Here is a 25,652-nt window from a genome sequence, read left to right on the forward strand (position 1 = left end):
ATCAGAGACCAAAATTAATCTAGGATTCATATCACGCAAATGAAAACAGACATTTTAGAGAGATAGGAGCATTACTCAGAGAAGTTTTATGAGGATACTTCATTCCATGAATTTTCATACTGAATACAAGTAGGAAAGGCAATGAACTACACAGCCTTTGCTCTTGTTTCTACATTTATTTTCAGAGAGCAAACATTAAAATAAATATATTTGGATGCTATACAAATTATGAAGTAAATCTGATGCCGCTTTCTGCTAACGAAAAGCAGCATAGTATTCACACACAACTACACCAAAGAATTTTGAATCCTCACTTTCTGCTGAGGATGATGGCTTCTTCTAGGAAATTTAAAGCAAGTTTTCAATGCATCTGCAATCAAGAGTACAGTTTAAAAACAAGAGAAAATACTGATCTCTAAAAACAAACAAACAAAAACCCATGTAAGACAAAACTTCACTCCTTCTGACCAAAAAATATTAACTCATACAGAAAGGATTTAATAACCTCGAGGCATCAAAACTCACATCCTTGTAGCTTTTTTTTTGGTGTGGTGATGTTTTTTTAAAAATCATAGCCATCAACCAGTTAAAAACTTTTATGGATAAGATTCTTTGTATACGGAATGTCCCATATAAGTTTGATTATGTGTTTTCCAGTGACAGTTGCTACAAAAAAGTATTAATCAATCCGGGAAAAAAGTACAGCTTGATAATCAGCTTCTGCAAGCTGCCACTGCAGCATTACATGCAGAGTTCCAATGGCTCCAGTGAACACAGTTCTGGTGCGCTTCAATGCTATGAAGTCACTGAAGGATGGAAGAATAATTGTCAATTAAAAAAAAATTTAATGAATCTCCAAAAGGAAAAGTTAGACATATCTGCTAATTCAATAGAGCCAAAGGGGAAGTAGAAAAAAAACCCCACCAAAAAAAACCCACAAAAAGGCAGAAGCAACCATGCATGGTACTCTGTACTCTATGAAATCAAAACACAGATAAAAAATGAGAACAGCACAATATGGAAAGCAGTGAGAACAGTTGTTAACAGTGTATGTTGTTAAACAACTTTTAACATGGATTTTCTTTTCTTTTACAGAAAAAGATCATGGAACATATGCAGTTCTAGGCTTGATTTTCAGCAGCAAAGCAAAAAACAAAGCAAGCTGGAACTTGATAATGTACCATATGCTTTTCAGAAACACAAGCACCAGAACTAAAACTGAGGAAAAGCATTTAGTAATCTAGTTTACATCTTCACCAGTACATTTCTGCTGTGACTCCATGTATGTAAACAATCTGAAAGCCAAAAAAAGGGAATTCTCAGAATTATTTAATTTGTTTTTATGGACATCTATTACTCCGCTGACTGAAAACTTCCTCCTATGGTAACAGGTTAATAATAACTTTAAGATCAGAGATTTAAATATTTAAAGAAAAATTTGGTTTTAGAAATACTGACTTGTAGATTTGATGCTAAATACCTATTCCAGTTCAAAGAATTTGCACTTAAACACACACACAGATATATACCACATATATACACACACACAGTGGGACTTTCGGCAAATCCACTAAGCATCTAAACTTCCAAATAAAGTCTGGAGGCTAAGCAACTGGCTTCCCAAGCTAGAAGTATTACTTTATCACTCCATCTTGCTGAGAAATAAAGCAGACAAGGTCAAACACTATGTGTCCTATTCCCCAAAGAAAAATAGATGGTTAACAGGTATTGGGCTACTTTGAGAGTATTACCTTTTTGGTAATAAAGGACACCAAGGTTATATAGGGACGTCTCCCTTTGCAACTGTTAGCTCTAGTGGGAAGATGTGGAGAGGGTCCAGAACTTAAGGGCTGCAAACTTGTGTCAGCAATTTACTGATTTGTCTTGGAATAGCACTGGGTGCTGTAGAAACTTTCCAAAACAATTTAACATCAGTCTAATATCAAGAAAACAAACTGTGCTAAAGAAAGTAGTTTGAACTCTTGCCTCCTCATTTTCCTCTCAATTATGAATTTACCTCCTCCTCCCACCAAATCAGGACTCATGTAATCAAGCACATCCTTCCTGTCCAGCCTCAGCAACAATCAGTAAAGCCTCACTGCAGTAGTTGCCCTTACATGAAAAACCCTCAAGCACTTCTGTCCTCATACCACATCTTCTCAGCGTCACTTGGTTTCTATCAGCTCCTGTGGATCTCCACACTTCATCCACAACCTTGCTCACCACCAAGATAAAAGTACATTACCCACTCACGTAGAGCAGAGCGATGGCAAGGTGCAAAAGCAGTGCTTCTGTGCTTTATAGAGAGGGAGGAGCTAATGTCTTTGGTTTTTCTTTTCACCAGTTTTGCCCTATGAAACTAACACCAGTCCCTTATTCTGTGGGACACAGAACAAGGCAGCCTCCCACAGCAGCACTGAGTAGCACATGAATATCCATGCAGTTTAAGCTCCCCATATTTTTCTGAACACACATATTCCTCTAACTTTGTTGATTGTTTTGTTTTAAAAATGGTGGAAAGTTACAGCTATTACCTGATCAGACCCTTCCACTATCTGAAGCATACAACCTTCCATTTTGACATGTTCAAATACTTGTATTGCTATTTCACATTTAAACTGCTAGCAGAACTTCAAGTATTTGAAATAGATTATCTTGAAGATATGAACTGTTCCAGAAAAGTACACTATACAACAGAAGTCACAATAATTATAATAGTTAATTCTGGTAAGATGAAAGGAGGGGAGAATTGATTAAAGAAATCATCCGATGTTTTATAGCTGAACGAAAACCTGCAAGTTTAGGATACAGTTAACTAGTCTAATATAGGAAATGCCAATATGTAAACTAAATATTTAAATAAATAATTTTCTACTAGGTTTTCAATGCCTTTTCAGTCAGAATTGACTAAAACTAATTAGAATAGCTACAGTCCAACCTATGCACTGTGAAGACAGAACACCATATACATCTACTCACATGGACAAAACAGGTCTGAATTTTGATTGTAGGAACATGATTAAGTTCCGTTAGCACTACAGATTATGTTATCCAACAACACAATGCTGTTACAAAAGAAACTGGAGAAGCAATTTTCGTATTTCAGGGAAGTAACCCTTCTAAGAATGTGTGTAGTGTAGCCAAGCAAATAGGAGACTTTCAGAAAAATGAGCAACTCCATCATGAAAGCATAAGTCTTCACACTTCTTGTAGCTTCAAAGTTACAAGTAAAAGAAGTAATAGAATTAACTAGTATCCAGTTTAAAATAATTTTCAAAAAATACGGAAAAGGTTCAATGTTTTGTACTTGAATACATCACACTTCGTTTGAAAGTATACACCCCTTTCATTGGTGTACCACATAAAACAAACATAATAAATAATTTTAAGACCCTCATAAATAAATAATAACCTGCCTAACTTTTCCGTGGCCGAAGTCTTAATTGGGCAACCTTGACAGAGTAAGCAGTACCTTCAATCGGGGATTTCCCATATTTCAGATATACAAAGTATTTTCTACTTAGTGATGCCTTTTAAATCACCAGATGCAATTAAATCACCAGATTCCAGCGAAGCTTCCTGCCACTGAACAAACGCATTTGCAGATTCTTCATGAGTTATGTATCAGATGCGAAGGAAGGGCAGAAAATAAAAGTCACAACTTTCACTAGACATTGTGGAACACAGAACAGTAGACAACATTGTGGTATATTGTGGTATAACTGCTAGTTATCATGAAATGAAGAAACTGACTGACTTCATTGATGACTGAGAATCTGCCCAATGCTTTCTGAAGATATTCTTTTTTTCTTTTGTAAAATAAACACTACCACTACCAGTTCCATTTTAGACAGTATTCTTAATGAGACGCTCTTTTTTAAATAAAAAAGGACACCAACAGCATATATGATGCTTTTCCCTTAAGAAGATTAACAGAAACCCTCACAAATTAATTTCTTTGAAGAAATTCTTTGCTTGTTTTCCAGTTTTAATCTTGCTTGGCTTGGAGAAAGAGACAACTTTTTTAATAAAAAGAACATTTAAGTGCGTATCTGAGTCAAAATTTTGCACCATTACAGAGTAAGCTTGGCAGCACAGCTTGATACTCTCATTTTTGGGGAAGGCAGAACAAGGTCTCGACTATCTTTGAAAGGTCATGGTGATGAGGGGAGGTTCCCAAGGACTGGAAGAAAACAAATGTCATTGCAATCTTCAAAAAAGGGCAAGGAGGAGGATCCAGGGAGCAACAGGTCTGTCAACATCACCTTCAGCTCTGTGAAGATGAGGGAGCAAATCTTCCCAAAAGCCATTTCTGAACACCTTAAAGATAAAGAGATGATTGGAAGTAGTCACAAAGTGGATTCACAAAGGGGAAATCATGCCTGACAAACCTGGATGGCCTTCTACAACGAAATTACTAGCTTGCTGAATGAGGGGAAGAGCAGTAGATACTGTTTATCATAACTTCAACAAGGCTTTTGACACTGTCTTGCATAACATCCTCACATAGAAACCGATGGAAGTACAGACGGAACATAGGCACTGAGGCGGCCTGAAAACTGGCTGAACTGCCAGTCTCAAAGTGTTGTGATCAGCAGCGCAAAGTCCAGCAGGAGGCCATTCACTAGTCATCTACCTCAGAGGTTGATACTGGGGCAGATAATGTTTACTATCTTCTTTAAAGACTGGATGACAGGACAGAGTGCACCACCAACAAGTTTGCAAGGGATACAAAGTTAGGAGGAATGGTTGATGCACTAGACGGCTGCACTGCCATGCAGAGGGATCTTGACAAGCAGAAGAAATGGGCCAGCAGGAATCTCACAAAGTTCAACACAGGGAAATGCGAAGTTCTGTACCTGAGGAAGAATAATGCCATGCACCAGTATACACTGGGGTCTGACTGGCTGGCAAGGAGCTTTTCAGAAAATGAATGGCAAACAACAAGTGCAATGTCAGTCAGCAAGGCACCCTCAAGTCACAAAAGTCCTGGGCTGCATTAGAAAGAGCATTGCCAGCAGGTCAAGGGAGGTGATCCTTCCACCTGCCCAGCACTGGTAAGACATCTGGAGCTCTGAGTCAAATTCTGGGCTCCCCACTACAAGGATACAGACATATTGGCGAGAGTCCAGCAAAGGGCCACAAATATTATGAAGGGACTGGAGCATCTGACTTGCGAGGAGAGGTTGAAATACCTGGGACTGTTCCACCTGGAGAAAAGACGTACCAGGGGAGATCTCGTTATCAGCATGAACAAATGCCTGAAGGTGGGGGGAATAAACAAAATTGAGTCAGACTCTTCTCAGTGGTGCCCAGTGAAAGGACAAAAGGCCATGGGTGCAAACTGAAATACAGAAATTCCACTAAAATATAAGAAACTATTTCACCATGAGGGTGGCTTGAATATATGGGAACAGACTGCCAGAGAGGCTGTGGAGTCCCTTATCCTTGGAGATATGCAAAAACCAACTGGACATGGTCCTGGGTGACCTGCTCTAGTTGACCTTGCTTTGAGTAGGGGAAAGCTGGACTGCATCATCTCCAGAGGTCCCTTCCAACCTCAAGGGTTCTGTGACACAACAACAAAAATTTTTAAACAATTGCAAAAAGAAAGAATATTCAGAATTGGGTAAAGAAAAGAAACGTTGGTGGTATGCTTTAGGCATGCTTTATTCTTTTTTGTTTGCAAGGCTTTTAAATTGAACTTTTCAAGCCAGAACACATAAGGAAACAAAAACAGTTCCCCTCTCGCATGTTACAGATTACTACTTCTAAACGTCAGTATTTGAAAGAAGAACTGGAAGAGAAAGTAAGTTTGGATATTGTATTTTCCCTTTTTCTGGAATGTTCTGTCCATACATCGATTAGAAAAGATTTATCAGCTCTTTCTCTATATTTAAGCTTCCTCTACATTGTGAAGATCTCACTCCAGCCCAAACCTTATCTCATGAACTGTTGCAATGCACTCTCATTTCAGAGCTCTTGTCTGTGTTTTCACCCTATAAATTCCTCTTTATGATAAAATAATTATTTCTTCTGCATAAAGATCAAGCATGGGAATGAAAAACTATAAGGGACTTCCCTAGATCACCAAGTTCAGTCTCTTGCTATCACAGTTAGTGACCTCTCAATCCACTCAGATACTTCAAACCACTTAATTTTTCACTCTTCCCGCTGGAAGCTGCTCCAGAACTGCACTGATCTGGGAGTTAAAATATTCTTCCTAGGTTAAAGATATGGAGAATGCATACATTTTTGCCAACACTTCTTCCTCACTGAAGCTGACTTTTCAAGTGTACTGAAACCATAATCTTAAGTATTTCTAGTATTTCTATCACCTCGACTGGTTGTCTGAAAAAAAAAAAAAAAAATTAAAAAAAAAAACCCTGAAGATGTGTCCAGGCAGACACTAATATACAAAAGCAAGTCCCACCATTCAAGATACCAAGTTGTAAGCAAGCGTCAGTTGTTAGCACATGTTGTGCCTGAGCTAGTAAGCTCCACCATAGAAGGTCTGCTAACTTTAACAAGGTCATGTGGTAATGTAAATATACAGTTTCCAAAGTAAGACTCAAGCATGGCTAGACAACTTGGCAGCTGTTTGGTCTCATCCTTCTCTAAAGATGTTCTTTCACAAGACAGGTTTTGTGCTTCATACTCACTACAAATCTCTTTGCACCAGTTCTACCTTCACCTCAATCTCTAAAACACATGCATGACCAAAGCTGCATAAAAACACTCCAGATGAAGGATTAGTATCTTTCATAGCATCAACATGTCAATGATGCTGTTGGAAAAAGGAAAAAAAAAAGATATTGAAGTTTCCTTACCTGTTGTGCTCCATCCCCACTAACAATAGGGGAAGTTAGAAGAGGGATTTCACTACTTATAATCGAAGTGGTATCCAGTAATGGTGGATGTTCTGCCATCATTGATGGTACATCAATTCACAAGATCACCTGCAAAGAAAAGTTACTCAAATGGTTAAACTATATAAATATTTCTGAATAATTACCCTTAAAAACCAGCCTCACTTCGAAAAAAAATTACGAAATTAGACACCTTTAGAAAGTATGTCTCCTCAACATTCCAGCAATCACATAAACCTGAAGATGTGTTTTGCCAACTAGTATAAGCCTTATTCACACAGAGGGTGGTTTAGACCCCCTCTAGCGGCTGAACCTTAGAAGAAGACACATCACAGCCTTGGAGATAACAAACCTGAATATTTTAACTTTGATCATAAACCAAGATTTTTGTCTAAGTTGGACTGGCACTGCTGACAAAATGCCTACTGAAAAAATAATTCAGAAAAGAAGCAGTTGCTCAGAACTTACATATAGAGTGTTCTTGTTTATATGAAACTGGTAACACCCTGAGATCTATGAACAGGGACACTATTTCTTTTATGTAACCACGAACACAGTTTTTCTTCTATTATAATAAGCAAGACACTTGTTTTAGGAACAAGCAGTTACTAGGAAATGTCAAAGTAAGACACAAACGAATAATAATAAAAAAATCTTCTGTACAATCTGACTTTTTTTTTTTTTTACTTTTAAAATGTATTAGACTCAGAATTAAAGATATGTCATTTTGATAACCAGTGGTCCTTTAATAGCTTTACCAGAAGCTAAAACCTGGCGGGGGGTGAGTGGGGAGAGGTAATGCCTGCACACAAAATTATAATCCTCATAACTACCCTATGGAAAAGCCCTCGCTAGCACACATTGTAAAGTTACATGAAATCTGATGACAAGAAAAAAAGCCACACAAGCAAGAGGCCCATGAAAGCAGTGATCCACTTCAGCTCTGATGAGTGTCAAGTAACAGCATAACAGAAAACACAATTCAGCCAAGCGTTTCTTTCAATTACATTAACAAGTCATAAGTAAGGTGCTTTATGATATTTTGCATGTTAGTGCTATATGAAGACTGGATGGAAGAATTCAGACCAGAAAATCCAAAGATTACCATTTTTCCGTGCTGGAAATATATATTGCAAGTCTAATAAGCCGCTTTTGAAATTGTATTTCATTCTGTTAAAAAAAATATCACTAACTTATACTAGTTTAGTGTACTGGTTTTAATCCATCCCAGCCAGACTCAGTACACCTAGCTTTTGAAATTAAAAAAAAGAATTAGATTAATTAGAATAGAAAAATTGATATTTCTTAACAACACAGGAAGACAGATGTAAAGAATGCACTAGAGGTGAATGGTACATTCAGAATTCCCACAAGTTAATCTGATAACAGTGCTTAACAAAAAGCATAGACATAAAGATTAAGCTGAGAATAAGCTTGTACAGTATTTCTAAAGCAGAACTGCCTCTCTTAGCCAGTACTTACAGTAGCCTAGTGAAAATAAGTAGGTAGAACTTTAGAGCTACACAGCCTGACAGTCAGTAACGTTACAGGTTTTTAAAGTTTTGCCTTGATATCATCGGGCTAATGGAACTCTGTACAAGTATTTCTAAAGTTCCAACACAGATAACACTGTCCGCTCATAAACAGAGAGGCTTACCAGTTACAGCATTGTAACTTACTTTCAATGAAGAGATACCAAATAAAATTCAAGGAGTGATAAAGTCAGTTTAATGACAATGACTTCGGTACCAAGTTCTAGAGATAGTATTTGGTCAACTTAAAGAGCTGCTGTTACAGCTGACAACTCACAAGAATTCTCTAAAACTATCTCCATCCCACTCAATTGACTGCTTTTACTTGTTTGCCCCTCTAAGGCAGACGTTGTTGTACATCTGCTGTGGGCTGAAATCTGTAGTACAGTGCTGTCAGTACAAGACGACTCACACACAGCAAAGACTTCACATTTTCTAGAAATGCACTATAAGCCTCTCGTACAACTATACATATATAATATGATTTGGCTATTCCCATACTGAAGGTTGTCCTACTATAAAACTATGAACTTGTAAAAACAAACAAAAAAAAGAAATTATTTTAGAGTTTTCATTTACTTTCCTGCAAAGATTAAAGCTGGGGAGGAAAAAATCCCTCTAGGTTAAAAGACTTTGAAACCTAACCATGATTACTTAAGAATTCATTGCCGCTTATGCCAAGTCATTTACACCTGCTTAGCCACACTAATTAGTCTCCCAAGCAATGAGGACAGGGTTTTATACTCCTACCTTATTTTAAAAGCTTTCCCACTCAAAGAATCCTCCAGGCTACAGTCAGTCCCCACCACTTCTGCAGGTGGCAGAAGGCTGATGAAAGTTACTTGGATCATCTTTCAAGCTAGCGAGTTTGAAGGTAAGCTTCCCAGGATATTATCCAATGACTGTTTAATGTAAAATGAATGCACAGCCTGGAAGCAGAGGTTAGAATCAAGGCTTCCCTCCTCCCACAACAGCTACAACTAGGCTGGCTCTCGTGTCATCTCTTGATCTTACAGTTCCAAATATTCTGCACTCCTATCTAAAGTGTCACAGACAGAAAGTTAATTCCAAGCTATAACACAATACACCCCCAGACTAAGCTGGCTTAAGTTTCTCCAGGTTTAAGTTGAATCCAGCTCATTATTCCTAAGCCACCATGCTAATGACTAATTAGCATAAGACTAATTTTCTTACATAAGAAAGCACTAACCTCCTTTATCACAATGACTTCTGACTGAACTCATAACTTACAATGCACTCAGTGCTATTACCATTTATTAGGCATAAATCAAAACACATCTATCAAACTGGACACCAGTGAGAATTAAACACAACCCAAACTCACTCAAATACAACTGTCACGACAACTTGTTCAGCCCTTCCAAGACAGTAGCAGCTCCGGACACTCGTAACATTTGGTCCCAGGTTCATTCATCCATTCTCTCGCACAGGTGTTCAATAACTCGGTTTGTAGAGAAACCAGGTTCCCACAGGCACCTGAGTGCTTAGGTGGGTAGTCCACCTTTGGCATACAGCCTTCAGTGCCTTCACTGGGACACAGCTAAATTCCGTGTCTGGATCCAAGTGTTTAATTGAGTCTAGAGAGAAAGCATGCTGCCCATCGATAAACCCTGACAGGAGGTACTAGGTACAGTGTTATTCCTGACACCCTCTACAACAATAACAAAAATGCTGTCAGACTGTGTAATCAATCTAGGAAAAAAAAAAAAAAAAAAAAAAAAAAAATCAAAGCTTTCTTGACAATCAATATTAGATTTCTCTGCAACACTGCTGAACTAGTCTTGAAGACTAAAAGTTTAAACTTCACACCAATGTGGGTCTATGCTACATGTACCATCAAAAGCCTTCTCCCCATTGGTAGTCAAGAGGCAGCAATCTGTACAAGTCAGTATGCATAATCTGGTCAGACGTATGTCCACCGGTTGCAGGTGCCTTTTCTTTTTAGCCATGAGGACAGATAAAGATGGATAGGAATTTGAAAAGGGAGAAGTACTGTAAGGCAGAAGGAGAAGTCAGATAAAATGGACAAAAGGTTGGCATCAAAATAAGCACAAATGTGTAATGAACTTATCTTGCAAATAAATGTCTCATTATATCACATTCAATGCAAGGATATCAAAAAGGCACAGACAAAGCTTTTAAATCAGCAGACCCAGATAGTTTGCATTGATGACTTCTGGAAAAGAACTACCTAGATCTCCGAAAAAGGCTTGCGAATAACTTGAGTCCTGGGAAAGTCTCAGAGGTCTGGAAGAAAACTAGAAGTCATGTATTAAATACTCTATTGTGAAAGGGTGAATGGACAATCTCAGCCTGTCAGCAAACAGTGACCGATACCAACTAAAAGTCTGGATGTTATTTGTAAAGAATTAAAAGACAAGTATGATCTACGGAAAAAAGCTTATCCAATTAACTTGATGACAATCTTCTGGTGACAGATATTGCTATTAAAGGTACTAATACGAGAGCTGGAAAAACAATCTTAAACCTTATTTGGCATTACACGGCATCTCTCCAACAAAAAACACAGAAGAGAGATTACATGGATTAAAAATGGACAGACAGCCCTTAAATATTAACAGTAAATACAGAGTTGTTGAGGATATGAGTTTCCAATAGGAAGGGAAATTATCAGTTCTTGGTCTCTCATTACAGAACATGTGTTTAACTCAGTTCTCGGGGAAAAAAATCAAAAGGAAGTCAGAAGGAAGTCTGGAAATGACAAATCGTAACAGTGGTAAGAGACACAGACATTTTACTCCTCTAAAATGGCACGAATAGCTTAAAAAGCTAGGCAAAACAAAAGGTTTTAATATATAAAGGTAAAGCTATTCTTTCTAGAACAAAAAAAGAATGAACTCAATCCTGCGAAAGGGTTGATTCTGAAAAGGTTAGAGGAATAGAATTGGACAGCCAAACGCAAGCTCCCCAAAAGGCTCTATCAATTATATCAACAGGTGTACCTCACTTAGCAACAAGGAAGATATTTTCCCTGCCTCTGGCTGCAAATAACTACAGTCTCTCCTGGAATAACATAACAAGCTTTGTCTCCAATTTGCTGACTTAAAATTGTTGATACCTGTTCAAAGGACTAGTACAAATGACTGCAACTTCTTGAAAATATCGTGGTGTACTGAAAATACTGGAAGCAAAGTATGAGCATATCATAATTTCAGCCTTACTCCACATAAAACTGCTCTTGATGATATAACTGTCTCCCAACTCCATCTAGCTTCCTAACATACTCAGAATTTCATGAGGTCTTGAAAAGGACACAAGAAAAGCAACTTGCATGTGGACAACAGGTAAGGCCCAGCTTGCAGAGCCACTACAAACAATTCACCAGCCTGCTGTCACGTTTCCCGCACTACTGAAAACTAATGGATGCAGCAGCCTTCAGAAGGGGTAAAATAACACGTGGGATAAACCTAGGGATTTATTTGAGTTCACTGCACCATTCTTGTGGACATATTAAAAGTGACCAGACAAGGAAGACGACACATTAGATGAATAGATAGGTGATACACTGTTGCTAAGCACAGAAGCAGCAGCTGAGAAGTAATTTTCTGCTGGTGGTGCATTAAAGTCATGGTTATTTAGAAATCTATACTGACTCACGCACAGCAACAAAAGCTGCATGAACAGCTACCCCATTTGTTGTCTTGCTACCGAATATACTGAACTAGTAGTAGACATTCAAAGTGTAATTCAGGATTGCTAACTCAGCTGACACTGTTCCTTCAGAATCTACACTGAGTCTGTCCTAGGATGCAAGCAAGGTACACGGTTTCCTGAGATTTCAACCAAGCTGAGTAGGTTAACGCTTTGTATGAGACTTAGGTAGCAAACTACCTATCCCCCACTACCCCCAACTGAACTGCTACTCATTTTCCTTATCATCATATGAATATGAAAAGACTTTGAAAGATTTTTCTGAAAGCTATCAAAGCTGAAGCAAAGTGAAGGCATCTAAATTTACTGGACATGATTTGTAATGTAATCCATTCCTTAATGGTTCCTCAGGCATAAGCCATGGATTATGGTAACAAGCAAAAAGGCTAAATGATGTTAAGGCTCATAGACTGAGTTCCACTCAATAGTTCAGTAAGTAACTTTGCTGCCCTGAACTGTAATGACAATTTAACTCAATCTTTAAATGACTTCAGATTTGATCCTTTTAATGTTTCTGTGGCATTACCCTCATGTTCTAAAGACATATACAACTCTGCTTTTTACTCAGTCACTTGTCCGTTAAGGGTTAAAGAATATTGTAAGACTGAGATTATCAGGCAGTGCATTTCCTCCGCACAAGCAAAAGGATCAGCCCTTTCCATCTCCAAGAGACTAGCAGCTGATCTTAACGATAGTCTCTGAAAACACATCAGCATTAAATCAGCTGGATCACCAAGGTAAAACAACATGAGTCAGCAGCAAGCGTCCTTGTAGCAAGGAAGGCTAACAGCATACTGGGCTGTATCAGCAGAGAAGCACAGCCCACAGACTAAGGGAGGCAATTATTCCCCACTACTCAGTATTTATAAGGTGGCATCTGGAATACCACCTCCAGTTTTGCTCTTCCCAGACACCTTCTCCTCCCCAGTATAAGGGAGATGCCACAAAGACTGTTACCAGACTTAAGCGCATGGAAGACAAGGAGAAGCCAAGAGCACTAGAGCAGCCGGGGGGCACCTACTGGCTGGATCCTGATATCTGAAGGATGCTTTTCAAGGGCCTTAAATCAAACTCTTCCTGGAGGCATGTGCAGAAGTACAAGTGATGGACCATGCTGCACCACTGGAAATTCTGTCTGGTCATAAAGGGAAACAGACATCTTCACAATGAGAGCAGTGTAGCATTGGCATAGGTTGCCCCAAAAGACCACAAAATCTCAACCCTATAGGCCACTGGTCTCCAAAGTGAGGCACGCAGACCTCAGGGAATGCACAAGAAATGCCTTGGGGTGCAAGAAGAAAATATTTTTCATGTCACTGAAATGTGTCACTAAAAAAATATTTTTAAATAGTGTTTTTCATCTTCACCTCATACTTTCTTTGTTGTTGTTTATGCTTTATAACATACATGATATATATATCAATAAATTTGTACAGGCATAGAATTTAAAAATACATATACATAATTGGAGGTGCAGGCTCAAAGACTTTTTACTGATAGGGCACATGATCAAAAAAGTTTGGAGATCACTCGCTGCCAAAACCTGACCACGCAAGGTCCTGATGAGGGGCTGAAGAAGTCAACCTCCAAAGGCCCCTTCTGAGCTGAATTCTTCTATGAATTCCAGAGTATAAGTCAATCAAAACATGCCATATAATGCCAAAGTTAAACGGTTTTCAGTAGAGCAAAACCTATAGAGGTGACTGTACTTTCTCTCCCAAGCTCTTAAAAGCTGTCATTAATTTTGAGGTTCTCAATCCAGAAATTCAAAGTAACAGTGACAGTGCTAAACAAAACTCAAATTTGCAGACTTAAGATTCAAACTTTGGAATACATGCCCATAGCACTGTCCATAACTCTATTTTTACTTTATAGCAAGAATTACTTTATACTCTGGCCTTTCTCCTAAGAAAAGGAGGAAAGCTGCATTAGAAGATAATCACAAATTAAGAAGTTACACTTTTGTATTGAGCACACAGCACAAACATGTCTTCCATTTTAGTTGGGTTGTAGGCACTACTATGGTAAACATGACAGCTAATAATATTGCTGTGTACCCAAAAAAACCCACAACTAAGGAGGACTCCTTTCCTACAGATTCACTACTTTTGGTTATTGTTTGATATGAAGTACAACTAATGGTTTTTTCTACAACTGGAACACTTAAAAAGCCACTTCTGTGGTGCTTACTGACGGAGAAATTTGCATTATTGCTTTTTCCTCAGTTTTTGTGATTTACAAAGTGCTTCTTCTCTACCTACCTACTATCACAACACTCACAGTAATTTAATACTCTCACATCCTAATTCAGTCAAATCTGGTGACCAACAGATACATGTATTATTACAGAGGACGGCAGACAAGGGCCTCGATTCTACACAACACGAGAAGGGAAGTTTAAGCGGGGACAAGACAAAAGTGCCTAACACAGAAAGATGCAGCACAAGGAACAGGCTCAATGAAATCGGTACTGAATGTTTCCAAATCACATGTTGCTATTACATAAGAAACAACAAAACCAGAGCCATTCCACAATTTCTTTGTCAGTAGTGCAGTTTCATACGTGCTTCAGCCTGTATCACGTTACAGCTGCCAAATCAAGGTGGCCATGAGGTGTGTTTTCCCAGTGGGCTCAGTACAGCAGAGCAGGTGTGCATTCCTGCTTCACCCAGGTTCTCCTGCAGCTACGCTCCCCCAGGAACCACAGGCAAGGCTCATCCTCAGGTCCAGACAACTTCCAGTAAGAAGGAAAAGCTTCTCTGAACAGGAGACAACACTTTCTAGGTTTTGCCAAAGACCAAGGAATCAACTTACAGAACTAAAAAGATCATAAAACCATTGTCCAGGCCCAAAGCATGAAATGCTTTGATTTTGCCTTTTCCAACATGAAGACAGCAGGTGCACTCTAAAAATAAATATCTTGCAAACAGCTGAAGTAATAAAACCATATTTTATTTAGATTAGAGCCTCACATCCGACTGACTCTTCTCAAGAAGATGCAAGCTACTATTTAAACTTCCTGTGACTGAGGTGTTTAAGTACTCACCATGTCCATTCTTTAGCGCCATGAGACAAATTTATTCTTTATTATTTTCTAAAGTCCTTAAAAGATGTCTCCTGCCTGCCAATATGAGACTTGTAAAAATTACTACCGTGATTCCTTCCAATCTGTCAAATCAGCCATCCAGTTCAGAAATCATCAGGTAAGAGTGGACAAACCCAATCACTCAAGATGTACAAACATGCTAAAATTAGGAAAATTCTAGAAACAAAATACACCAATGCATCCCTAGGGTGAAGAGGAAAGAACAAAGCATAAGCAGCAGATGTTAGTCATGTCACTTAATGCACTACTGCAAAAAGCTCAGATACAGTAACGTAGCTGGTGTAGAAATGTATTAGAATATAATTACCCAGAGATCCACAAGGTTGCAGCTGAGCTATTAAAGTTATGAAGCATGCTGAAGAGTTCGGTGTTTGTTTTTAAGAATCACAATTGAGCAGAATGATTCTTATTTCCCCCCCCATACATTTACCATATTTTCTAGTCACACATTTCAGATGTGGCAATTACAGTATACCGGCTTTTCTTTTTCAGTTCTGAACTAGTTATTTCAATTAATATGCAATTTATCAAAAAGATGTGCTTTGTTCCTCAAAGTATTCTTCCTGTTTTAGAAAAGCGTTTCCTGGAAAACTTGATAAAGCATTTTCCAACAGAACAGAGAACTGTTATTTTTTTGTTAGAAGAAAGGTGTTCTGTGGAACATTTCTATTTCACTAATTGGACAATCTCCTTTTAAGTAAAGTGAAGCTGAAATGGCTATTCCCTTCAGTCCCATTCATAATACTGAAGTTGCAGATAGGCAATACAGGAAAAGTATAAAAAAAGTATAGTTTTGTAAAGTAAACCAACAAAGTCAAAGTCTGACATTCACCAAAAACTGTAAATCAAAACAGTTTAAAATTAAGACATGCAAAATGTTTTAATAAGCACTGGAACTCCTTACAGGAAAAAAGAATCTACAACCCCTACCATAAACATGGGAATACTTCAACTGTAGCTCTCAAGTGGTGTCACAGACTCACTTCCCAGAGAAGCCTGAGAAACGCAATACACTTCTCTGTTCGTGGTATGTTAACACTGGAAGGCAAACACTAAAAGCTGCAAAATGAATGCGATACTGTTACAAAGAAAATAGTGATTGATAAGGAAATGCAAGTCACACTTTAAAAGACAAAATTTTTACTGGATCTAACTCACTCCGAATAGTTACTGCTTGTTCTTCTCAAAGCAAGAATGGCCAATGCATAACTGTAAACCTTAGCATTGCAGGACTTAAGTGTATCACAGTAAATGAATACTTATTTCAGGTTACCTTCATACTCCAGGTTGTGAACCGCAATGATTTAGGAGTGGTTTCAAATGCGGTTCATGCATTCATGTCAGGGCTACTACAACCTACACAAGAATGCATAATAGATGACTGGAAACACTCCAGCTGTTCAAGTTTAATGCATTTGTATTTATGAGCCAGCAGTTTTTGAATCTGAGCCAAAGAGGCTAAGCTCTTACTAGTACCTGATGTAGAAAACTAAACTTTTAAAGGTGAAGACCACAGAGAGAACTAGACACTGATAAACCAGTCATCCGGAAAGGCACAATATGTTCGTGGACACTTAGCACCTTATCTTGTCCAGCTTGTTAAATGCTTGACTATACTTAACAAGACCAGTGCAATGGAGACTACCCAAAACCACCACATTCTGGTTTTAAATATTATTATTATAATTCTTTTTAAAACCATCCACATTCCTTATGCAGATCAAGTAAATATAACTTGAAGTTGTTGCATAAGAAGAATTTTATACTTTCCAACTATTTGCCCCTCCCTCTTATACCTTCAAAGAAAAGCAGCCTAAACTGGTTCTGTAACTTTTAGGATGCGATAAGTGCAACCATATCACAGATCAGAATTAACCTGTTCATTTTACTCAGGACTAATTTGATAGCGTGCGTTTTAAAATCAGTGAGTAAATTGTCAGCACCCGAGTACAAACTTATATCTCATGTTGAGCAGGTACACCAACACACATTGTTCGGGAACTATACTGCGTCCTCCTTTGTCTTACAGGAACAACTTCCTTTTAGATATTCTTGGGAAGCACCTTCAAAAAGAAATGAGGAGAGTGAACTGCATAGTGTATTTTCTGCACCACTTATAAAGATCCCCAGTGCAATTCCACTTTATTTATAATACATTGATCTCAACTGGGGCTGTTCTGTTTTACGCTCTTGTTACTCCAGAGAACTTCCTTAAAGCATCCTAGTTTTACTTTTATACCAGCTAAATTAGGTTCTTCTAAGCTTCTGCCAGGACTGGATTTCCTTCAGTTTATTTTCTGAAAATCACATGGGTTTAAAAACAACTTGGCCTTTCCCAGTTAACCATTACTCTTGCCTTCATTTCTGTTTAAGAACATGCTCAATTTCTGAGAAAACAAGCAAATTCAATGCCAAGAATCAAGCTACTTCTTCATTTGTTATCAACTCCCCCTTTTCGGTAGCTATGAGTAGCAAGGCCAAATTTTCAAAATAATTTTTCATATGATTCCTTTAAGGCAAACTAAAAACATGGATATATTTTTACTAATGTGATGCAACTGGTCAGTGAGATAAATTTACTGCAGAGACAGCTGCCGGTGTTGGAGCTACAAAGAGTGCATGATTCAAGCAGAATGAGCAGCTTTTAAAGAACTCTTATGAAACAGCTTTTTCCTGCTCATTCTGAAAAATGAAAACTATGCTATCCAAATGCAAGATGACACAGGATCGGTGAGGATACAAGTCTAACAGATTTTGAAATTTCTCTCCACTGATTCTTTACAGAAAACCTGTAGGTGTCTGCTTCCATAAGGAACAGGGTAATAGCACAAAATATGACAAGTCAAGACAACGCATATGGAAACTACTTCCCAAGAGTAAAAATCCACCACCAAAGAAGGTGTTTTGAGGCCTAACAAATGCATTTGAAATATGTTCTTTTATTAAGACTTCAGACTGCTGTAAATCAGTTCTACTAAACCGTCCCATCAGCTCTCACTTGCACTACTGCAAGCAACTGGTCAACACCACAGTGAATTAAACTGTAGGACAGTTGTAGTTTAAAATTTACCTTACAAAAATAAGTCAGTTTTAATGTGGAAGGGTTGCCTGATCCATTTCACTTATGCAAATACATGAATGAACGCCAAGCAAAGGAATAAGCAGAGAGGAACTGCTTCTTTCAGTGTCAATGCACAGCATTCATGAAGCTACAGATCACGACAGTATAAAAGGTCAAGAGGCAGTCACCTTGGCAGGTGCTTCACTTCTCTAATATTAAACTTAAGTCACAATAGTACTGAAACAATTACTTGCATGCCAAAAAAAAAAAAAAAAAAGAATTAAAGCAGGGTAGTCAAACAGCATCTCAAGCTGAACCCAACTCTTAAAAACTGAATATGCTACTCATGCAAGAGTTCTCTAACAGAGGAGTCTCTGCAACTATTGAAGGGGAAGACAGCAATTCAAGAGCATGCTTTTCAGATGACACCAGCACTCCCTTCTCCCAAGTTCCACACCATCCTCCAAGAAAAGTTTTAGTCAGTCAAAACACCATGGGACCAACTAGTTTGATTGCCCAATCAAGTAAGAGGACAAAGCTGCTCTCAGCTTCCCATCTTACATACGAAGGTGCAACACTGAATAGTTGTCAATTTGTTAACAACAATAAAGCCACAAAATCAGGAATGAATCTGTTTGGAGCTGTATTTCCACTACGTACATAATTAAATGTACTGGAATACTTTTAAGATATATTACTTGAATTATGGTAACTTATCCTCACCATCAAAATGCCAGAGTGGAATGTGCATATATACTAATATCGTTTTATGTGGGCAGTTAAGTTATTAGCAAGCCTGAAGAAATTAGAACAAATTACACTTCAGCTGCATCTAAGACTGATCATTGTCAACAATAACTACTCACTTACACAGCTTCTTTCGGTCGTATTTCTAAGTACTTTGTTTCAACATCTTCAATCTACTGCCATACTAGACTACATGGGTAAGGAAATAGTTTTCTTAAAGTATGGTCTTCTCCATTTACATTTTTAATAGATTCTATAGGATTTGCACAGGCATGATAACTCTAGTGGCTTATGATATTTACTGTCACTGTAGAAAGTCCCCCAAGAGCCTATCAGTAGGTATTTTGAAATATTAATGAACAGTTACAGTCATGGTTCTCTCTCATTGCCAAGTCATTGCAAGTCACCAAAGTTTTTGTGTTGGACCTTCTTATCCATTCAATTTTTGATTAGAGAGTAGTTTTCAACTACTTGCACACTTTTTGTAGATCATTACTACTAGTTTTGCTACTACTATCTAAGATGTGTTCTTCTGCCAAAGTAAAACCAATCCACTTGATAGTGTTCCTTATGTCTCAGTTTCCTTCTGTCAAGTCACTTAGTAGACACAGTTCTTCCAGTTAAAAGAACAACAAACTCTGAACAACAAAACCCTGTAGTTTGAAACCTGGAAGTTAGAGAAGTGGGATTTATTTTGTAATCAATGGAGTAAGATGTGATATTGAGTGCACTATGTCAGCGAGGGGAAATGGGACAGCAGCTTGACAGTAGCCCACACTTGTAGGATCTTGTATAAGTAGAGCTTAAGCCTTGCTTAGCACAGATATTGGATTTGTACATTGGGGAAACTCAACGGCATTTAGAAAGAGGTAGTTCCACTTGTGAACTACAGGAGTTTTTCACTTTATACTGCAAGTAACAGTAAGGTGCTAGGTTTGTTAAGTTCATTTTCACCTCAAGTTATTCAAGACCAAAAGACATTAAGAACTGAGCTTCACAGATTTAAATGCAACCAAGGTACAAAAAAACCTGAAGCAAATTCAAAGCGCACTGTCACACAAAAGGTAAAGTTACCATTTGTGCACCACATATTCCTTTTCACGCCCAGTTACTCAATCAAGTTACTAGCTATCCACTCCTGTCAGAATATAAATCCTTTTGGACATTGTTGCTTTCCCTGTGGACAGTTTCCCAGACTCTGATAAACAGTGTTTTCAAATCATGGAGTGCATTGGTTCAATTTTGTAAATTTTCACAGTCGTGAAACAGATTTTTTTTAACACTGTATTATAGAAGCCTCTAAGTTGCCAGGAAGTAGAAGGACTTCTTTTAATGCTTCTGGAAAGCAGAAGACATTCATGACGTCTTAGAAAGTGCTGTTTCTCTCTTACTAATTGATCATAAAAATGAGATCTACTTGTTAAACTGGGATTGAAAACTTGTAGATATTTTCATTTTTGACAACTCTTTAGGCTCAAAGAAATTAAATATATTTTCCATTGCCTATAAATTAAGAGGTTTTACAGCAGATCTTGTCCTACATGCTTTGGAACAATTTTGGAAGCAAAGCCAGGGGTGAGGTACACTACAGGCATACTCAGCACTCCTATTTAACTTCTGCAAACTGCTGTTGGGATGGTCTTTGCAATCCAAGATGCTCAACTGAAAGAGAGGGTACCAGTGTTAACCTAGGCCATGTTTTGACTGCAGAACAGTATGACCAGAAGAGAGTTCACGCATCCTGAAAAAGCAAAAACTTACAGGGAGATAAAAATATAAATTCAGTTAAGCAAACTGGTAGATACACAGCTAGGTCTGGTGAGACAGAGACCAACCAATGTGCTTGCCTAGACAGCAGTGGTGAAATGTTATTTGGAGCCACGCAAGAGGGCAAAGTATGTCCAGTCTAGCCCAATTTGAGAGGTGCTGTGAAGACACTACCAATGAACGTGGTGTTTAAGTTTTAATAAAGGTTTTGGAAAACACAAGGATATTCCACTCCGAGGTGCTACAACAGTAAACAGAAAAGCATTCTAAACCACGACATCCAAGAAGAGTATCAACAGTCCTCTACACAGCTGTGCCATCAAAATGAAGACCAACAGTTTCTGCAACACGTGTTCTAACCAAAACAGATTACTAACACAACCAAGAAAGGGTGCAGGGTAAATATTTACCTGCACTACCTGGCAGGTAAATATAAAAAGACTTCTCATTATACACGGCAGTCCAGCATGAAAACAGCAGCTAAAAATTCTATTTATTGACAAATAAGCATAGCAAATTCTATTTCCATTTATATTTTCTTAAAGTCATCTATGACAGCTTAGCAAAAAAGTCTGAGAATTTTCACTAGTTACAGGCTCAAGAGCACATGAGCAGCTGGAACAGGACCAGATCTCTGGGAGGTGGACAGAACAATGACAACTTCAAAACTATTTGTTCCATCCGAACTTAAATGTAAATTAATTGGAACAATTAAAGATTACAACCTACAAGAAACATGTAACACTATTAAGCGTTACAGACACTTTCTAAACGTCCTTCTATCCCATCAGCCCTAGAAAACACAGATCCCAGGATGAGAATCCAAATTATTACCGGAGATAAACAAAACCACTAAACTTAATGGATAGGCAAGTTTAAGAAAAAGGCTAATAGTGTTCTTCTACCAGCATCAAGTGAACATCAGCATTAAGGAAGCTCAAAGTTTACTGTATATGGCAAAGAACAAGCAAACACATGGTGATTTCTGTAGCTCAGGAAACATTGGCCCCATGAGCAAAATAAACATTGTTTGTGTTTGCTGAACAGAAAAAGCAGCAATGTACTCATTCCAAACTATTATCGCTTTCCTGAGATACAGACAGTATCTTTTAGTTAAGCTAAAGAGTCGACAGTTCAAGTCAAATCTATTTTTACTAGATCTGGTCCTACAGGAAAAGCAATGGTTCACAATGCAACTCATGCACTACAAACTGCAGCCAAGTTGAATTTTGCTACAAATTGCCTAAGAATTGCCCCAAGCCAACAGTCTTAAAGAAATGCATGATAAAATATAGAAGTGTTAGTGACAGATATAATGGAGAGAATCCAATTCATATTTTAGATCACAGAAATGCACTGATGAAACACGACATGTTACCTGTAGACGTTTTAGCAGAGATTGAACTAGAAATCCCATAACAGTTAGAAGCCAGAGGTCAAGAAGAGGTACAGAGTTGCTGGATGCTGGAGGAAGGTAAGAATTCCTCAGGTTCCAGGAGGCACCAACAACGAACATCAATGGCTGCAGACAACAACCCTGTCTGGGAAGTGGGCCTGCAGCCTCACAAAAAGTCTTCTCTAGTATCTGTCTGTCTGGGAATGAACAGGACTGCATCTTTGCCAGTTGCCCCCATCCACCCAAAAAGGGGGACTGGGCTAGGTTACAGGATTTGCTGCTTTCACAGAGGTATCAATAGACAATCAGACCACCAGCACTTAACACCTTCCAAGCATTCAATATTTCTAGAGACCACCACATTTACAATACCATACACTATTTCAAAAGTGACCTGCCAGCAAGGTAAATTAGTGTGTTGCCTAAAAGCATTTAGAAGTTAAAACTATTTAAGAGAAAGTATTGACAAAGAGGAAAAATTGTACCTCTCCTGAAGACAGGCTTCAAGGGTTTTGCTTCCCAGTACATCTTAAGACAGAACACTGCAGAAGCATGTCCAGATAAGTAGTTAAAGTTGCAATAACAATTACAAAGGATGTCTTTGAGACATCTTGAGCCAAAATGATCATCAGCATAATACTGAGTTAGCTGATGTAGGTCCAAATTCAAGTAAAATTAAATGGCTGCAAGGCAAAGAAAAACAAACAAAAGCATCCCAAGATCCGCAAGACTCACAGCCCAAAGCAAATGAGTTATTAGTACAAATCATAATTCAAGTTTCTGCAACTCCATTACATTATTGCCTGTAAAAATCAAAAGCTTTTGTGTTTTAAATTCACAAACTACTAGAAACTCCAACTTGAAAAAGGTAAAAGGCCACTAACGGATTCAAATCAGTTAACTTACATGTTGCGCGTAATGATCTGATGCTCATGTAAGTTGTGCACCTAGAGCTTGTCATATAGCAAAAAGCCTCAGAAGATCTCCATCTGCCTTGAAAAAACTGAGATATCCATCTAATCCTGTTTTAATATTATGCTCTACAGTAGTCAGCCTGTGACTCCACTCAAAGCAGATTGCTCTCATCCTGACCCAGTGACCTAAGCAACTGATTCTGTCCTTTCTGAGGATGAGGATCTGGATCTCTCAATTAAAACAGCAAAATCAGTGTCCAATGCCCCAATGTAACTGATTCAGCATGTCAGTTTTCCCCTCCAAAGTCACAGAAAAAAACCATTCCAGCGTAGTTTGCCAAAACAAGTCCCAGATTCAATCTATATGCGTCAAAATGACTTGTGTACACTCTGTACACACACAGTGAATCTACAACTAGATGCCATATTTCCAAACTTGATCAGCACCCTCTTGCTCCCCCATGCTTAGTAGGAACACCAGCCATTATGAACTCCTTCCAATTTGCAACACTGAGTACTACAGATACTCAGCTATTTCCAGCTTTCACATATGTGCACAGCCTTCTCCCTACCTGTAAGCTTGCTACTTCTCCATTCATCATGTGATTAAGTTTCATAATTATTTGACACCATTTCCTTAAAAAAAAAGGCAGAAAAAATTTATCTGATTGTACTTTCTGAATTTTAAGGACTGCTGAGTTGCTATGATTCATACTATTTCACGACACAGAATACAAACACATCTATGGATGCAGATTCACATCATGGCTACAGTTACATTTCTATGCTGCGTAAAGCAGAAAGTTACCTATTGCCATAACAACAAAATAGCTTATTCCAAGATCAAACCTTAGCAGGACTTGGATCTATAGCTTCTAAGAGAGAAGCTACCCAGTACTTAGCTGCAAAAAATTAAGAGATTTGAAGTCCTCATGGTAACTTAACACATTTATAACCAGATATGTATTTGATCAAATGCAGACTTAAATTCTAAAAACAAAGAACGTTTTGCAGAAATTACTTCACAATGCAAGATATTCTGGAATAACACTTGACATCCAAAGTAGCTAATAAATTGCCTTTGACAAGGTTACAGAAATTACTAACACATCTTCAGATGCCACTCAAAGCACGATTTGCTCTTATCCAACATACTTTCCCTTGTTTCTACTGCTTATTTTCTTTACTCCGCACACTAAAAATCAGCTGAAGTTTCATTTTTCCTTTTAGTTCGTTTCACTTTCTAGTTGCCTGGAAGCAACCAAAAGTTTCTGTTTACTTTAAAACCAGTCTTGGGTAATAGTCGGGAAAGGAGGAATCGGGCACGAATCTAGCTAAAAAAAAACCACCTCTGCTAGCATGAGGCAAGACGATTATAGTGTTTTCGTGAAGATTTTTTTAATCTACATTCAGAAACACACACTGATCCCCTTCAGTTGGGAGTTCCGAGGGAACCTCTACGGCTTAGCGGGAGAACAACAACAACAGCGAGCAGAAAGAGGTGCTGAAAACCACCACTTCCTTCTCCTCCCCGCCTGTCACAGCCGGCTCAGCTGTTCTCGTCGCGCTTCCCATCTGCTTCTCCTCCCCGAACAACCGCCCTCCGCCCACGGCAGCCCCGCAGCAGCCCTGCCCCGGGGAGCCCCGCTGCCCGGCGCTGACAGCAGGAGGAGCCCCCCGCCCCGGCCGGGAGAGGCAGCTCCGAGCACCGGAGAAGCCCGAGAAGGGAGACAGAAAGTTTCTTCTGCGGCCGGAGGCGCCGGCTCCCCGGCCCTCCTCGGGCAGGCGGGGGGAGAGGCGCAGGCACCGCCGTCTCCTCACGGGCCGGGCTGCCCCCAGCCGCGCCCGGCACCGGGGGCAGGTAGAGGCGCTGCCCCCGTCCCCTCGCACCCCTCTCCCCGCCCTGCTGAGGGGAAGGATTGCCGGCCGCCTCGGGGCGGCGAGCGCGCCTACTCACCGCCATGGCCCCGCCGGCTCTCCCGGCTAACGGTTCGGTCTCCGCCACCGGCGGGCAGCGGCACCAGGGCGGGGAGCGGAGGGGAGTTCCCGATGGCGCAGCTCGGGCGGGGGCGGTGCCGCGCCGGCCGCTTCCCCCACCCCCTTACCCGCCCACTCGAGGTACCTGCGCTTCGGCCGCCGCCGCTCCGCCGCCTTATCCTCCCCTCCCCGCACCTGTCACTGTCGCCCGCGGCCGCCACCGCTGCTGCTGCTGCCGCCGCCGCCTCCGCCTCGCCGCCTCAGCGCTCCCCTCCGCCACTCCCGCCGGCGACCGGCCGCCATCTTTGCGGAGGGCTGCGAGGGGCCGCGAGGGGGCAGTTGACTCCGGCGCGCAGTGCGCCTGCGCGCAAAGCTCCCCGTCGGGGGGGGGGTGGGGGGTGTGTCGGCGGGAGGGGCGGGGTCAGATCGATGGGCGGGGCTGGCGGGACCCTGAGGGGCGGGGCCTGCGGGGAGGGCGGGGCGGTGTCTGTGGGGCAGAGGTGTGGGGCTGGGGGCTGGGCTGGGCTGGGGCCTGGCTGGAACTTGGCCTCGACCTTGGGTCAGGGGTCTGGGGTCTGGGGTCTGGGGTC

General features: G+C 39.8%; 1 protein-coding gene across 1 annotated transcript in view; it reads right to left on the reverse strand.

Annotated features, from left to right (window-relative positions):
- Positions 1-25,084, reverse strand: part of FNDC3A (fibronectin type III domain containing 3A) — a 120,395-nt gene extending 95,311 nt beyond the window's left edge. Inside the window, exons 1-2 of the mRNA XM_086476499.1 lie at positions 25,043-25,084; positions 6,831-6,959 (exon numbers count right to left, since the gene is read on the reverse strand). Coding sequence (XP_086332625.1) covers positions 6,831-6,932 — 102 coding nt within the window. The 5' untranslated portion in view covers positions 6,933-6,959; positions 25,043-25,084. The remainder of the gene's footprint in view (positions 1-6,830; positions 6,960-25,042) is intronic.
- Between the last annotated feature and the right edge of the window lie 568 nt (positions 25,085-25,652).

Source organism: Leptosomus discolor, chromosome 1 (genome assembly GCF_034619465.1).
Source record: "Leptosomus discolor isolate bLepDis1 chromosome 1, bLepDis1.hap2, whole genome shotgun sequence".
In the NCBI taxonomy this organism is placed as follows: domain Eukaryota; kingdom Metazoa; phylum Chordata; class Aves; order Leptosomiformes; family Leptosomidae; genus Leptosomus; species Leptosomus discolor.